Source organism: Gymnogyps californianus, chromosome 8, assembly GCF_018139145.2.
Source record: "Gymnogyps californianus isolate 813 chromosome 8, ASM1813914v2, whole genome shotgun sequence".
In the NCBI taxonomy this organism is placed as follows: Eukaryota; Metazoa; Chordata; class Aves; order Accipitriformes; family Cathartidae; genus Gymnogyps; species Gymnogyps californianus.
In genome coordinates, this window is record NC_059478.1 from 17,930,341 (window position 1) to 17,947,289 (window position 16,949).

Consider the following 16,949-nt stretch of genomic DNA (forward strand, 5'->3'; position numbering starts at 1 on the left):
ACTGGCAGACTTATTCTAGCATGGAGAAAGCTTTACGTGAATGAACTCTTCTGTTCATCTTGATAGGCCGTTAACATTAAAACCTCAAACATTTGTCATAGCAGAAAAGAACTACAAAATAAGTAGAATTTCATCTCCAAATACTGAACAAGGATTGTTGTGTTGAGTTTTTTTCCTGTAGGACTTTTGCTGATTTCAGTCTTGAAAAATTTCTGCCAAAACTGTGGTTTAGAATACTCTAGATTCTCTGAAACAATTCCACATGGAGGACAGATGTCCTAAGATACACAGGTAGTAGGGGAAGAGAGAGGGGAAGCTAGGATTATAGCAACAGAGGAGGAATTTTAGCTGACTTTCTTGCAAAAGGACTACGTACTTTTGATTCTTTCTCCAGTCAGTTAAAGGACGTGAAAGGTGGCTGAAATCTTTCCACAGCGGTGTTGGTCCTGCCTGGAGAGGACCCTAGAACAAATGGAAGGTAACAGAGATTTGTCACAATTACCCCAATTTACCTGGGTGTCTTATGAAGAAGCAAAAATTTTGCAGTGTGCATGGATGTAGAAACCCTTCAAAATTTAACCATATAAATATCTATCAATGTAATATCTGTCTTAATAGGGATAATTGGCTATGTTTAGGAAGGGACATGGACAAGTCTGATCAGTTAATGAGACTGCTAAACCAAGTAAACTGTGTTACAGAGAACATCAGTCACTTCATTCTCTTAGAAAGTGTGCTTTCCTTCTCCAGGCAGTGTTGCAAGTTAAGAGGATAAAATGTTCCAAAATCTGAGAAGTTAAAAGTGTCTCTCCTCCCCCACTTCTCCCTTTTTTATGGGATCTGATTTAAAATAAACTGACATAGCAACCAATTATATTTGGCAAATGGAGATAGAAAAGCAAACATTCAGACTTCCTGGACAGGGAGTACAACTGGCAGCTTTCCTAAGTGTGAATAATAAAGTGCATGTTGTTGCATTCAGATGAGTAAAAGCTTGTTTACTGTCAATAGATGAAACATGTCCATTTTGAGCAGTTCTGGTTCAGTAACATGAGATACATGAAGCTGTTTACATGAAAAAGACAGATGGGGGATGCCTCTTCAGTGATAGTTTACACTTCTTTACATCCTTTTCATGAATATGCTTTAAAAAAACTTCGCTACAGATTAGCTAGGTGTTGAGGAAATAAAATGCAGGAAAAATCAGCCAGTCCAGATGTAGTTGCTAGACTGTGTTCATAATGTCACTGTGATTTGGATTTTCCTTTTCCCTTGAGGACATTGAGAATTTGTTGTTGTTCAACAAGTGATCGTGGTCTATCAGAGCTGCTGATCATACTCTAGAAATGAGGTGCTGCAGAGGCAATTGAATTACAGCGGAGGGAAGGGGGCTCCCATCCCAAACCGAGGGGAAGGTGCCTCCTAAGACACTTTCCAGAGGAGCCGGGAGGAGTAGAGCGAGCTGTTGGGCTCGCCCGGGGACTCCGGCACTGCGCTTGTCACTTTGCCATAAAATAAAAACAACATGTGTTTCGCTTATAAATGAATTTATGGTTAAATGCATACAGATTGTATTGACATGCCGAGGCTGACGCAAAGCTGTATGTAATCATGTGGTTTGTAAAATGGGTGACAGCGGAGCTGCAAGGAGGGCGCGGGGGCCGGGGGCCCCGCCGGGGGAGCGGAGCGGCCGCGGTTCCTCTGAGCAGCCGTAGCGGCTTCTCCTCATGCCGCCGGGGGTAGGGGTTCGCTGGCTTGCTGTTTTCTGATGTTTGTGTTCGCTTGTTTTGTTTTAATGAAAGGGAGTTTGCTTATCACTGCCTTTATAAATATATCCTGTAGCACAAAAGGAAGGAAGACTTGTACACAAACAACTGGATGAGAAGGGAGCAAGTTGAGAGGGGAAGACATCCAAACAAGGCTTATGAAAGCTTTTACAGGATGATGACACAGACATGGATTTGATACAGTTTATTCTGATGGGTTGCAAAGCCGTTTCCAATGCAAGTTAGAGCTGAAACTCTGTTTATTTGCAGATGACTGAGGGTAGATTCTGACCTGCTGCATGTGGGCAGAAATCCGCTGCTCATGGACGAGCTATGTAGTTATTTCTTACACTGGGAAAAACAATCAAAATCTGCTCAGAAGAGTAAATGCTGGACTGAGTGCTGAATTCAAGAGCGAGATCCTCACCCTCTTTTTAAACATTTCATTGGCCTCCTGGGCAATGTGGTTTAGTGGTTTAGTCTGTTGTTTTTCTGTCCTGTCCTGTCCCTTCTTTCCTCCCCATTCCTAAACCAGTGGGGTGTAAGGCAAGAGCTGTGCGTTGTGGGGCCTTACGTGCATTTACAGCTGTGGCTGCGGCGCGAGCTAGCAGCGAACCTGCTGGTTTCCATTACAAAGAGTACTTGCAACCTCTGCTGTGAGAAATCCTCAGACCTCCCTTGTTTGTAGCAGACCTCTGAATACTGAGCAGCCTGCAGAAGGACATTTTCTGGGCCGAGACACAAAGCGTTAAAGGCACACTTCCTCCACGGCAGGCCGCGTTCCCAAGGAGCTCGGGGCTCTGGCAGCTGGGCAGCAGCAGCACACAGGGCATGGGGATGTGCCAGAGCAGCTCCTGTGGGAGGAAGCTGGCTCGTCCCTGCTCTGTAACCCTCTGGATGCAGGCTGTGCCTCCAGCCTTCAGCCTGTCACTGAAGCAGTCACTGGTGAACGGGAGCTCTACCAAATCTCGAGCAGGGAAGAAAAATTGGACTCTGCAGACCTGGCCCATGGCGTCAGGTTTCAGATAACCTAGGGGCAACGTGAAGCAGGAGATCTGCGTCACTATAAACTCCTGAGGCAGGAGATGTACCAGCCTTTGATTTTTCCCAGTCGTTCCTGCCCATGATCTGGCAAAACACTTCCATCTTGCTCCTTTGCTGGGAAAGCAGCCGTGCTGGTGCTGGCCGCCGCGGTTGGTCTGCAGCTCAAGCAGCAGCAGTCTGTCCGTGTTACTGTGCTGAGATCACAGGTTCACATCCTGAGAGATGAGCTGAAGGGAGGGAGGGGGCAGCTACAGTGCATGTTATATAAACTTAGTCTTGTCATCTGTTTTGAAGAGACTTGTAATACTGCTAAGGTTGCAGATTTGAGGACTGTAACTTAAAAAATGCCACAGTTACTGTTTCCTACATGGCCTCATTATGATCTTTTGGGCATTCATATAATGGCACAATTTTTACCTCCATGCTCGTTGAGAGCTGGATTTTTTCCATAAGATCCACGCCACAGGTGCAGAAGGGGTGTGAGGAGAGCAGACAAAAATCTAGGTTTTATCAGGAGCCATAAATCTGGCTTTAACTCCTAGTGCTTGATTTGGCAATCCAAATAACAAAGGGCTTTTAATTTATCGTCAGTAAACAATTAACAAGAAATGGTGAGATTTGTTCTCACTACAGGTTATAAGTGCTACACATACAGTGGTAGCTATAGGGGAACTTCCTGCATGTTGTATTCAGAGTAAATCAAGTCAAGCTTGCAGGGTAGCCTGTTGTTTTTCTCCATGAAGAAAACTGGCTATGTCTCAGGATATGTGGTATCCAGCTGATTGAAGAACATTGTCTTCAGCTCCACTTTTAGTAAATATGCTGCTCTATAAACTGGCATTAAAACTAAAGCATACATTTCATTGGCCTTTTTCCATGAAACAGCAAAGCTATAAAGTGGTCTGAGTCATGGAATGAGACCCATTTGAGTGGCAGCTGACAACAGAAGATGGACAGTGTCTATCTTGGCAGTTTCCATCAGCTGCTTTTAAAATGCTTAAGAAAACAGCAGTATTATTTTCCCCATGTGCATAGCAATGCTAAGGTGCCAAAGTCTAGTAACATTTTCAACAGTGCTCTGTTTGAGGTCTGTCACCCAAGATATGCATTGCACGGAAATACAAACCACCAGAAGAGGAAGTCTGGGAAGGAATGGATTATTGTCTATGACAACTAACATTTTCAATTTCCCTTCTCCCGACCCCACTTTTTCTCTCCCCTTTCCCTCAGGGGAAACAGCAGGAAGACAGCAGGTCCCTACGTCCCCGCCAGCCTCCGAGAACAGCAGTGCAGCGCACAGCATTGGCAGCACGCAGAGCACCCCCTGTTCTAGCAGCAGTGCAACCTAACTCCGGGGGGAACACAGTTGAGGAGCAACATAGGAGTGCATAGGTTCAAAGGACTGTGTGTGGACATCAGCTTTTTAAAGTTAAAAGGATTGGTTTAGTTGCTTTTGGAAAAAATGAGGAGGGATTTTTCTACAGGGAAAAAAAAAAAAAAGACTGATTCTCTTTTGGGGAAGCCACTGTGTGTGTGAGTGTGTATATGTGCACACAATGCATGGGTAAACACAGCCTGTTGGATCTTCTATAGCATGTTATGCTACATGTGACAAAGCTACTAATTTTACAGTACTGCAACCTGTTCTAGGGGTCTGTGGGCCCTCAATGTGAAATCTATGCCAGTTTGGAAAAATGCTGCTTTGTCTATATGACTTTCTTCTTTCCCTAAACCTTCTCATTGACACAAGGTATTCATTAAGAGAATTCAACAAGATAAGCAGAACAAAGATGATCTTAGGTCAAAGGATTTCTATTTGTCTAAGCAAGAAAGCCTGAAGGTCAGATCTCTTTGGATAATAACATTTTATTACTTCAGCTATGTTTAGCCACTTTTGAGTAACCTTGGTTTTGTTAAGCTTACAGCTACAGCATCTCATTTGCTTTCCTGTTGTGTTTGCAGCTTCAGGTTCGTTCCAGGTATTTTTGTGTTAATATGCATTGATTTGCTAATTGGAGAAGAGCACACTCTAACATTCCCTTTCTTGTTCTCTGGGCCAAAGCTCTTTAATAAGAGATTTTTTTAATCTACTATACCAAATACAGGCACACACAAACGTTAAGACAAGTAATGGTCTTCTGCACTAACATAGATGTGTGTGTACCTTTAATGGCAATGTCTTTATGCAAATAGATGTATACCTAAGTATACAGAGCCTAACTTACCACTTTAACAATTGGAAAATTAGCTCAGTGTTCCTTCCATACATAAAATACATAATGCATATATATATATATATAAAAAGAAAAAACAACTGTCTTCTCACTTTTTAATAGGTAGATAGAGGAGATAAAAAAGGTGATTTGGTTCTAATCCTTTAGCTAGCCCAAATTCCCTTTGAAATAAGAGACAGTTTTGAGGGCACAAAGAATGTACAGTAGAGCCTGTTGTTTGTGCAGAATACTGCCTATCAAAATGAAGCTAATCTCTTAAGATAGTTGTGGAGTTGTTTGTGTCAGACTGTTGTATGAACATTGCAATTGGATAGTCCCAAAATAGTGTTGGAATATGGAAATGGCAGAAAGGTACTAATTGTCACAGTATTTTTTTTTTTAGTGTCATTGCCATATCTTGATCTTCAAATCGATGCCAAATGAAAAGAAATAAGACACTTTTAATGTGTAATTGTTTGACTGTTACGTTGCCACTTTGTAATTGTAATGTGTTCTACTGATCCTTCTCCTTTGAGGAAGAACGAGCATTGTTTTCCTCTAAAAATGAGATGAGTAACTTTCACTAATTTTAGTGAAGGTTACCCGTGTTCTGCAAGAGGAGAAGGGAGTTCATTACACTAGAGTGATAGTCTGCTCTGAAGTCTGAGCTGAAGATTTCTTTTGCTGATTCTACACTTGTGCCTTGCTGATGCCAGGATGGTCAAAGTGCAAGATACGCAGTAGATGTAAGTGCCCAGGATCAGGTGGAATATTACTCACTTTAAATCAAATTTGTTACTAATCCTGCAAACATTTTTGCATGTGAGTAACTACATGCCTTGTCCTTGCTAGTACACGCACATGCTCAACTCTACACGTTATGGCTATTCTCAGAGTCCATGCAGATAGTCGGTGTATAGAGTTACACATACGAAAAGTGTTTTATGTTACCAGGCCAATGAGTAGTCCTGGTAACATCGACAGGATTGTCACATAAGCATAGTTATCCCCATGCGTAAGGGTATGCAGGATTGGCTCTGTTAGGAGGTGTCGGGAGGATGAATGTGCTACCTGTGTGATTGAAAAGAAAGCGCTTTGCCTAACCTTCAGCAGAATGTATTGTATAAGCATATTCTATGTGTAAAGTCTTTAAAGATGTCTTCAAAGAAGACTAGAGTCTTTAAGTTCAATCATAGCTATATTTTACTACATTAAATTTCTGTATAAAGATATATTTAAATGTTTTAGATAAATGTAAGTTACTCTATATGAAATGTTTAATTTCAATTACTGTGAAATTTACGTATTTTGTAAATTCTTTTCCCTGTTTTAACCCTTTCCTTCCTCAGATATTTTATTAAGTAGTTTCTCATAGGAAGTAATAGATTTGGTTGTTGGGATGGACAGGTTGAAAACTTTTATGTAAAATAGATAATTGTATATTTTTGAGAGAAACATGCTGCATTATCAATGTTTTTTATCAAAAATTTACTCTAATTTTTAAGTAATTTACAGATTTATATTTACCGTTGGATAAACCAAAAATATATAAAGATCAAAGATTTGATTTGTTGACTTGTATCTGAAATACGGTTTAAATTAACTGAACTTCGTGTACTCAGCTATTTAATTCAGAAATTGTAATCAATCTGAACTGATTGTCTATTGGAGGTTACCAAAACTACATGTAATTACTTAGCAGCTGGAACAGCCATTTCTGCTTCAATAAAGAGAGAAAGAGAGAGAGAGAGAGAGAACCAAACCTGGGCATTCCCAGTTAATAGCTTTATTACAAAAATGTATAGTACTTTCCAGCAGCTGTTAAGCTGCCTGCAGTTCAGAGTACTGATACACCTATAAGCTCTACTTTTATAGCAGCCATTCGTCTCTGCTGCAAGTTTCTGTGTGTGGTGTGGCAAGCTCCTGAATGCATAACCACAAAGCCACTGATTCCCACCTCTGTCAAACGTGGTCTCGCCGCGCTGGACTTCACATGGCAGATACCCGTGGGGTGTGGAAGGCCAGCGAGACAGTCCTGTCCCAGCAGAGGGCTTCAAAGCTGGGCTTCAGAGGGATGGGCTCGGTGATAAATTTCAGCGTGATGGAATCGACTGCAAAGGAACTTCTTTTATATAAGAACGGGAGGATTGGGCTTAAAAGGGACACCTTCTGTCTGTAAAAGCTATTAGTAACGCACTTAAACTCCAAAGTAGACTGCTCATTGTGTCACATGTCGTCTAATCACTAACTCTAACCTTTTACAGCATTTGGTTTTGGACTTTACTTATGTTCATGTTTCAAGAAGTCAGATCTTTCTGTGTTAGGCTATTTTTGTAGCATTTTCCATATGGAAATGGATTTTGCAAAATGTCTGTAGATGCTGATGATTGTAACCTTCCCCCTGCCCTTTTCTAACCATTTCTCTCCTGTATGTACCGTTCTTTCTGTTATGTATATCTACCTCATGCTTCACAAGAAGACTGTACTGTTGGTTGTCCTGACAGCCCTTCATGTGAGGTGACTGTTCTGCCCTGTTGTTGTTTGTCATTTGTGGGGATGTTCATAGCGTTATCAGATCTTCGCTGCCATGTTCCTACCAGTTCCAAACATGATATTCTCACCTTTGAATAAATAAATACATTTGTTTAAGATCCAAATGCCAGATGTTTTTTTAAATCAAAGAATGGGAGAAATTTACTTGCTAATACCTGTGGCCAGTCTGAACACCCCATTTGTATTTCATATTACGTTCAGTATTTCAGAGACTTGTGGAAATGCATAGTTGTACAGTTTTGATAACCACAGTGTCATGTCATCTTAGTCTCTTGTGCATAATAAAGTATATATCAATTTATTAATAACTGATGCCGTGATTCATTTATTTGAAGTTGTACACAGCCAACAGCCGTAGATCAAGTTCTGTCTCACTGCCGTGTCCTCGAGTCCCGTAAACTTCCGTGGGAATTGTGTGTGTTAAGGCAGGATTTGATTTTGTGTGACCACCTCCATTTTCTTCTTTCTGTGTTCTTTTATCCATTGGCTTTCATTGGCTTCTCAGTGTCATGGCTTCTTGCAGAAACCAGTAGATAGATTTAGTTAAATGCTGCTGTTCTTCACTCTGATTTGAAGTCCAAAGCTCTGATCCTGCAGGCGTTTAGTTGTTGCATGTCAAGACACAGCCTCAGTCCCATCCTGCACAAAGCCTGGCTTGAGCACGGTCAAGCCTAAGGGTCTGCTGTTAGTCCTCTGGCTGAAGCAGCAGAGCTCTCTTGGGCTGTTGTACCCTTGACTGCAAGTATACAGGAGACACGTGAGCAAGGCTGAGATGTGTTTTCACTACTGAACGGTCTTCCTGTGCTAGAGCAGATAGGTTGGCCATGTATCAGCAGGGCAAGGATTTGGGTGTTTACTATCCTGCTTATTGCTTTGTTTCCTGTATTTCATGTGCAAAATATTCTTTACGGGCGCTCTGGGGGGGCCAGCGTCAGTGGTATTTCCCTGGGTTATTCAAAGGTTGTGGTTATTAACTCACAAAAGAGAGTTCCCTAAGCAAGGGATCTAAAATGTTTGATGATCACTTTTAAATATCAAGATTCCTTCAGTACAGAGAAGGCTATTAATTAGAAGCAATGGTAAGCTTACATGTTGCCTATGACTTACAACTCACAGAGGTGCAATAGATTTATTGCTTCATAACAACCATATTTCAGTTTCTACATTAAGCCAATTTTTTTTCCTTTGGAAATGAGCTCTGTAGAGCTGACTCTCAGTGTAAAAATACTGGAGCTGCTCTTCACCTTTAAGATTTGTATTTTGACTGAAACATGGTCTGAAAGCATGATCAGTTTCTTGTATAAGCAATTAATTTTAAAATGCAATTATTAGCCAACAAACTGTGGTATATTTGCATGAGTATTTTTAGACATTAAGAAGTAAGAGTCTTAGTATTACAGAGTAAGCATCAATGTTGTGCGTGTTTGTTTCTGTCAAGCATTTGTGAGTGAAGCAAACATTTTGGAGAGTTAAAAAATACCAAGTACCAGTTTCAGGAAAAACACAGTCCAGAGCTCTTCTAATTTAAACAGAATTAAATTTATCACAGCGTTCCCTCCAAGACAATATAAAAGGAAAAGGAGCCAATATTTTGATAAATTTTCACAGCTGTCACTTTGTAAAGCAGATATTTATGAGGCTGGAAGTCTGTTTGCAGCTTCGTTTTTGTACCGTATTCCCAGATCTCCGGCCCTAGACCTGGCCTTGTGAACCTGTGTGCATTTACACCGTTTGAATTCTTTGCATAAGAAAGATCAAATTACATCACTTCACCTACCCAAAGAAGGTTACAGTTTACATTACATTTTTATAGTCTTGCATTTGCTAGAAGCCTTCAGGGAGTCACTGCAACATGTCCAGAAGGTGATGTGGCCCGAGGTGGCTCCAGGCCTGCTGTGCAGCCAGTCTCGCCTGCCTGGCAGTTAGTTCTGTGCTGTGCTGCAGTTTTACTGTGTTTAGGAAAAGTATAAAGAGGAGCTGGTTTACAGATAGTTGAGGAAGAAAAGCAGCACAAAAGTGTTTCTCTTGCACTTTTTTAAAATGACAAATTTTTTTCCATCCAATTATTTTGGCATGTATATCTGAAGAATTGGTTAAAAAATATTTGGGTGGAGTCTCTTTTTCACTCTGCTGTTACTGCTGGTTGTAAACTGCCAGCTCTAGTAAAGAACATACTGTACTGACAAAAAATTAAATCAGTATTTTAAAAATCAGAATATTGAGTGTTAAGCAGAGCAAGCTGGCGGTATTTAAAGACACTTTAAGTCACTCAGCAAACTCTCTCTCTGTTTTGTCAGCCATGTAAATTTTTTATGGTATGTATGTCTGCTAAAGTAAAAGTGCAGTCCCTGCGAGTGACTGTGGTGCTCCCCATTCTCTAAACATTTAACTTCCAGATTTGCTTTGTAAATAGGGTGAAAGGATCAGAAAGTTCTCAGTCTGTCCTTTAGTGCAAGGAGGCATATCCCATGGGGTCCTAAGAGCATGGGATGTAGGGAAAGTCTTCGCTCTACATAATATTTTTATTAGTCCGTGATCCTAAAAGTGATTAGTTACATTACCTGTTAAGAATGGAAATAAAATAAACAGGAAGATTTAAGAGGATCATACACGCAGGGCATTTGCAGCAGGAATATTTAGGTTTTCACAAAATTTTTGAGTGCCAAAACATGTCATAGAAAATTTAAATCACTGAAAGGAAACTATAAAATAACATGAAGGAAGCAGTTAGAAAGTGTCTGGAAATGGGAGGCTGAAGACTCATGCCACACTTCAGCCTGAAAGGAGCTGGAGCTGGCGGGCTTCCAGGGCTGCCACACACCGGCTGCGGCGGCGACCTGCCCCCAGCGCGCCGAGGGCGTTCGGAGCAGGACGTTACCTGTCACCGGGAACTCACGCTTACAAAGTGTTAGGCATCAGCAAACCGAGCAGGATTATTATTGACCAGACTTGTGATATTAACTTTGGGGTATGCCTATCCTTGTGATACGCCCTTTATTAACAGACTTTTTCAGACAAATAAGGTTTTTGTGAAAGCTAAGCAGCTCTCTCTGGCTTTTGCTTCAGGAAGAAGGGCCGTGAAATACAAAAACCTCGGGTTAGGAGTCACTAAACCAAATGACAAACTGCAGTGCTGACGCTTGGGATGGTCAGATGGCGCGTGTTCACGTTGTGAGGAGGAGAACAGGTAAAGTGCTAGTCCTGTCTTCTCGGGAACTCCTCTGATGCTAAAAACCGTGCTCAGGAGTTCAAAATAAAAATCATGAGTGCAAGCAAAATTCTGCTTTTCCTTGTCCAGCTCATGGAGGAGCAGGGGGGCAGGCAGGCGGAGGGGTGGCCCCGCTGCGGGTCAGGGTGAGACCTGTGGTTTCTCAGGCAGGCTCAAAATGGCAGCGTGGGGTTCGGCACTGTCCCAAGAGGGTTTTGCGGTGGAGCTCAGACAAAGTGAGAGGGGAGGCGGCTGCCAGCACGGGGCTGCCGGAGGGACAGCTGAGGGGTGCATGGCAGCGTTTGGCAATGGCTCCTCAGGGGAAGTTGGTGTTCAGGCGTAGATTTGAAAGAGGACAGCCATGACAGTCTGTGTACGGCCAGTGGGAGCGTGTGAGGTGAAAGGCGGAGCTGTTATGAACCTTTTTTGACAAAATTAAATACTGCTGTTGCTGAAAGATGCACGTGGGTTTTGATGGCGAGGAAGGGTGGCTGACGTTTTTAGCCCGATGGTTAAATTGCCATCTAACTGAACTGCCGTGTGGGGAGCAATGAGGGCCCCTGCGCCCTCTGGGACAACGGACGGCTCTGTACAGCGTCTCTGTGTGCAGGTGGCACCTGCGTGGTCTGGGGCTCTGGTCACAAAACAGACCTGCCCTCACTCTTTTGTATTAAGTGGAAAGAGACCCAAAGGTGGGGTTTGGATCCCAATCCTCTGACAAAACGTTTCAAACCCTCTCAGAGCCACAAAACATGCTTGTCAGGCAGCTCCGGTGCACAAGGCAGCACGGAAGAAGCAGACTACTGCAAGTGCAAGATGATGAAGGGTGCTGAAGATGTGGAAGATGGTCAGCAGAGAGGGACAGGAGCAGATATAGGATGACAAACACCTACGTAAAGAAGAAAGTGAGGCTGTATTTTTGTTTTGCGTAGACTAAGCTGGTGGTGCCCTCAGTCTGATGATGTGGGGAGGAGATGTTGGTAATTAAGGATGGAAAAAGGAAGGAATCCACGATGAGGTTATTGTCAAGTTGTTTGACAGAGAAAGTTGGATCAATGCTGCGATTACGAATATTGTAGCATGAGAAGCAGAGTGTGCTCGTTTTGTCTGGGGAGGGTTGAGGGATGATTACCCTGGAAAGCGTGTGCCCCGCTGACACGCTTTGTACCATTACAAAGCCAGAGTAAGTACACCCATGTTTTTATTGGCAGTGCTTAGTTAATTTTTCTATGACTTCCCTCAAATGTGTGTCCCTGAAGTGAGTCATATTTTACTAGATGTTAGACAACAAGGGTCTGTGATAAACCAAGAGGCTTTTGCCAGGCCGGCTGCCTGGCCCTTCTCCTGTCCCCGGGGGCCATGGAACGCACAGGATGATCTGCTCTGTGGACAAGGAGCGATTTCTTCTGCTCGGGTGGTGCCCATCACCTGCATCATGGGATAACCTACCGAGGAGGCCATAGTTGTATCAGGAACTTCAAAAATCTGGCTCTGGCAAGGCGTTGTGTATGGTTAATTTTGTTTTCTGGTTTAATGGTAGGAGTAGGGTTATGCCAAGCTAATTCCAGAAGATTTCTCCGTTGCTTGCTTTTGTAAACTTTCATTTATGGCATTGCTCTTTCATTCAAAGGTAAAAAATGAAAAGCTTCAATAGCAATTTACATCATAGGCTAAGAATACAAGATGTTGAAAGTCAGACCTCATACTTCTAGAGTGCATACTTCTTAGTCAATATCTGGTTAAACAACTGTGAACCAAGAACAAATTTGCTATTGTCTCTTTTAGAAGCTGTAAGAAATCTTAATTACTGTGTTTATTTGAGTAATGACAAATGGTATGGTTACATGGACCCCAGCTACATTTTTATAGCTTTCCTGTGCTTTTATTGAGCAGACAAAACTGTGATACCAAAAAGCTAGGTAGTCATGCATTTATGTTTTAAAATACAAATGCACACGTATATACAAACACGCATCATTCTATCTAGTAGTGAGAGAGCTCGAGAAGGGAAAGTGCCAATGTGTATGTTAGAGGACAAATGCGTGTGGACATGAATAGTGCAGAAAGCATCTAGAGCATGCAAGCCAGTGCTCCTGCAAACAAGCGTTTTACATCTGGAAGATACGACTCAATTGTGCTCTTTTTCAAAATCTTAAAGGTCTGGATTCTCTTTGCTTAGTTCAGGCAGTTAGGGGAGCCATCAGCCTGTGCTTCCTATATGGTCACTGGAGGCAGGCAGTCCCTGAGGCTAAGTCAGCACACCTTGCCTGTCTCCTGTATGGGCACTGGGGAGATCCTAGAGCAATTCCGTTCCTAACTGAGCACCTGTAGTTGGCCGGGATGAATCTGGATGTCCATCTTCTCTAGACAGCATTGCTCAGGCTGGGGAGCAGTTCTTATAAAAATCATGTAGTTGAATGGGAATGAACTCATAAATTCTCAGAGCTTATGTGTGCTGGTGGTGCCAGTGTAGAAATACAACGATGTAAATTTATTTTGATGCAATCAATGAAGGTAACAGTTACACGGAAGGAGGCTAGATGAGATCAGGGTCACTGCCATGCAGGTATGCAGCTTCTGTCTCTAGGTGGGATAACTCAAGTGTTGCCTCCTGCTTACAAACCTTTAAGAAGATTTTTCACAGCACTGAAAGAAACCCATGTGTGTAAAACTGGAGGCACTTGCCAGCATCCAGGCTCAGTGCCACATTTGAAGAAAAAAAAGTTTGTTGTTATTCAGAGTCCATATTTCATTTTTAGAGCAAACTAAGGGCCAGATTCTCAGCTGGTATAAACCTGCTCCTTTGACTTCAGTCAAATTCTGTCTGTTTACACCAGTAGAGCATCTCTCAAGTGTATAAGCTGTTCTTTAGCACTGAATAACAGAAATATAATCTGGCAAGTAGCCAGTGTGAACAGCTGCCAGTGTACTTCAGATCCAAAGATGATTCCTTGAACCCCAGCTCTCCCCTCCTTCTTTAGACTTTTATTGAAAACAGGACCTATTCCCTAGTCTCTCAAGTCATACTTCTTGCAACTTTAGTTCAGCACACTACCCGCTTTCTCCAAACATCTGAATTTCACTCCGCAGCTGTAAAGCCTTTTTCCTCAACTCTAATCAGCATTAAAAGCTCTTATTTCCAACTGAAGTTCTGGCAACTGTGGTGCTGGTCCTCCTGTTTGCATTTAAGTCAAGAACGCTCGCATTTCAGATCAGCCAGTGCAAAATACCATACTCATTTTTAAAAAATGTATGTGTTCTGAGCAGGGTATGCAAGGTAGAAATGCACTAGAGCTATTCTGGCTTCAATGAATTGTGTAGGTTTTACTGTAAAGACCCCCAAAGAAGGTTGAAGCAGGTGTTCTGGGCAGTGCACATGCAAACATATGAATAATGTGTTAATTAGTCACAGAGATACTCTACAGCAAAGCCCACAGGCTCTATCTGACACTGCAAAGCCCTTGGTGGTTCTGTACCTGATCACAGCACACAGAGGATGACACCTGAGATCTCTTCACTCACGGAGTGGTTGTGGGCTTGCCCAGACAAGTACACCATAACTTATTTGACATGTTGTCTTTCTGGGGCAATGTCACTCTTGTAAATGGAGAGAAATGCTGCTGATGTGCAGAGCACTGGGCGGTGTTTCCCAGGTGCTGTCACTTCTGAACTTGTGAAGCCAAACAGCTTCCACGCTGCCAATGGGCTCGCTCCTGACAGGGTAACAGCCATCAATGGGCCACTGCTGCTCTTGTGTCTCTTTTCTAAGCAACACTTGGTTAGGCTTCCAAGGAAAATGCTAGCATTAGTCATACGTGAATCAGCTGTAACTATCCCACCCATTATAAACCCTATTCACATTGCCTGTTCCCAGATGTTTTTAACTGGCAACTACTTGAAAGCGTGTCCATGCTCTGGCTGGGACTGGGCTAGTTAGCATTGCATGTGATGAAGCCCACTTAACAGTGAGGCTTAAAAACTCTTTCATCAATCCAAGTTTTCAAGAAGGTTTCTTTCTCTTTTTCCCTTGAGCTCATTGCCATTCCTGCATCAAGTGCTGTCCGTTCACACTTCTGAGCATGCTTTTTGGACAAAGCAAGCACATCTCTAGCTTGACACTTTTGCCTTTGTCTTCTGGAAGTGAGTTTGTAAGTTAGGTGACCTCAGTGGAGACAAAGAAGTAGCATGTGGCATTTGAGCTCTTCAGTAATAAAGAAATATTTCCAGAAAACAGTCTGCAAACAACATATAGACTGCAACTTGCATTCAGGGCTCATCAAATGCCTTGAAATAGCAACCAAAATAGTAAAATCACACACTGCTCTTAGACAAGTAGTAGGCGGGGGGTGGGGGGGGAAGCTATATGGGCTAAGTATGTCGGTTGTGTTGAACTCTTTGGGGAAGATTTTAAGTTTGTGGAAATATATTACTGTCCAGTTCTGTAGATACAGACACATGAAGCTGTTGCACAGTGCTAAAGTAATTTTTTAAGAAATTAGAGTAGTTCTTTTATCAGTCATCAAATTTAAGGAAACCACTCTTCATGTATCACAGGCTATGCTTTCAACATACAATGTGATTCATTGTTCAGGACTAAGATATTGCAGGGGTGTTCTGTGAACTTCTCATCTTTCCTAGGACTGACTGCCGTAGAAGTACACACTACGTGATCCCTGACAAAAGGCTTATACAATGCGTGATTCAAACTGAGACTTGACCAAGTCTTTCATGGGAAATCTTGCATTTTCTCTGAAATGTTGCTTTATTTTCCTGAAGAATTCTAGTGCTAAAATTAAGCCTATTTTAAACTGCTTTACTGAATTACGTCACACAACTTTATGCCTCTGGCTGTGAACTCAGACACGTATTGGCAGCCAGTTGAGGAAATTTCACACCTTCGTTTTATTCTTCTAAAGTACTTGATAACTTCATGTGGATGTCATTGGGATAGTAAAAACACACTCATGGAAGGGTTGCCCATTTCTTTTTTCTTGAGGAGGATTGGTTGATCAAAGCTAGCATATAAATCTTGCAAAAACATCAGGTTTTACTCTCCATAACACAGTAATAAGAACCTTCCATTGGTGATACTAATTAAGAAAAACATTTCTCCATGGCAGTGTTTTTTCTTTGATGTTCCTATCAGGCTGATGCAAACAGGCAAATGCCAGAGAGCTGAAACTGTGTTGCCTACTAGTATGTCAGTAGTATCTAATACTGCAGGTCTGTTTTCCAATCAAGGCGCATGGGGTTTTGTGTATAAATTGTTGGAGCCCTAGTGGGAATTTCCCATGTAAATCTCTCTCCTGCAGATCAGTTGAACAATTGGCTCTTTACTGTTGATCTCTGTTTATGTATCTTCCTCCTCTCACAGTTTGAGTTCATTTTGCAATAAAAGCAGCTTATGCTTATTTCCTTTCTTTTTAAATCCTGATAGTGACAAATAGGTCTTAGCAAACTATTTCTTGTTAGGTTTTGTTATTTCTGCATACTCCAGGTACTGCAATACAGTGGAATTACCTTTAGAATAAAAGGTTCACACATTGTAAATTAGACAGAAAATATCTATTTAGGCCACTTGCCTGCATGTCTGAGACATCTGGAGGTTTGATGCAGATTTTATAGCAGAGAATTAGTGCTGATTTCTGTGACACAACTCCTGATTATTACCTGAGTGAGTCAGGTTCTGGTACCCAGACACAGGAAACTCAGAGCAGATCTTGATAGGTCTAAATCCAGGGGATTGGGGATGTATTATTATATTGTTTGAGATTTATACAATCTACTTTAAGCCCTTTGGGGGCAGCTCTTATCTGCTCTGTTTCATTTAGGCATCGGTTTTGAAGAATGATGTTCCCTGGCCAAAATGTCATTCAAGAAAGATAACCTTGTACTTCCTATGGAGTGATGTAAACCACTCTGCGTCGCACAGCACGGTGGAGAACCCAGCTCTGCCAGTAACCCTGCCAAGGCATTTAAGTTTTCTCTGCCTCAGTTTTCTTTCACATGAGGCTTTCACATCCACTTTAGCACATTAAAGATGATGCACGTCTGAAAGCTGACATTCTGGGGTGGAGGTCTCTGTTCTACTTTAATTGCTTCAGCAATCTGCAGTAAAATGTGAAAGGTTAAAACGCTTTGCTGTAAGTGTTTTCTAACTTCTCT

The 16,949-nt window shown here is 42.1% G+C and overlaps 1 protein-coding gene across 3 annotated transcripts in view; it reads left to right on the forward strand.

The window, feature by feature from the left end:
* Nucleotides 1-7,884, forward strand: part of TGFBR3 (transforming growth factor beta receptor 3) — a 127,776-nt gene extending 119,892 nt beyond the window's left edge. For all 3 annotated transcript variants that reach the window (XM_050900678.1, XM_050900680.1, XM_050900679.1), the window contains exon 17: nt 4,041-7,884. In XM_050900678.1, coding sequence (XP_050756635.1) covers nt 4,041-4,159 — 119 coding nt within the window. In that variant the 3' untranslated portion in view covers nt 4,160-7,884. The remainder of the gene's footprint in view (nt 1-4,040) is intronic.
* Nucleotides 7,885-16,949: the final 9,065 nt, after the last annotated feature.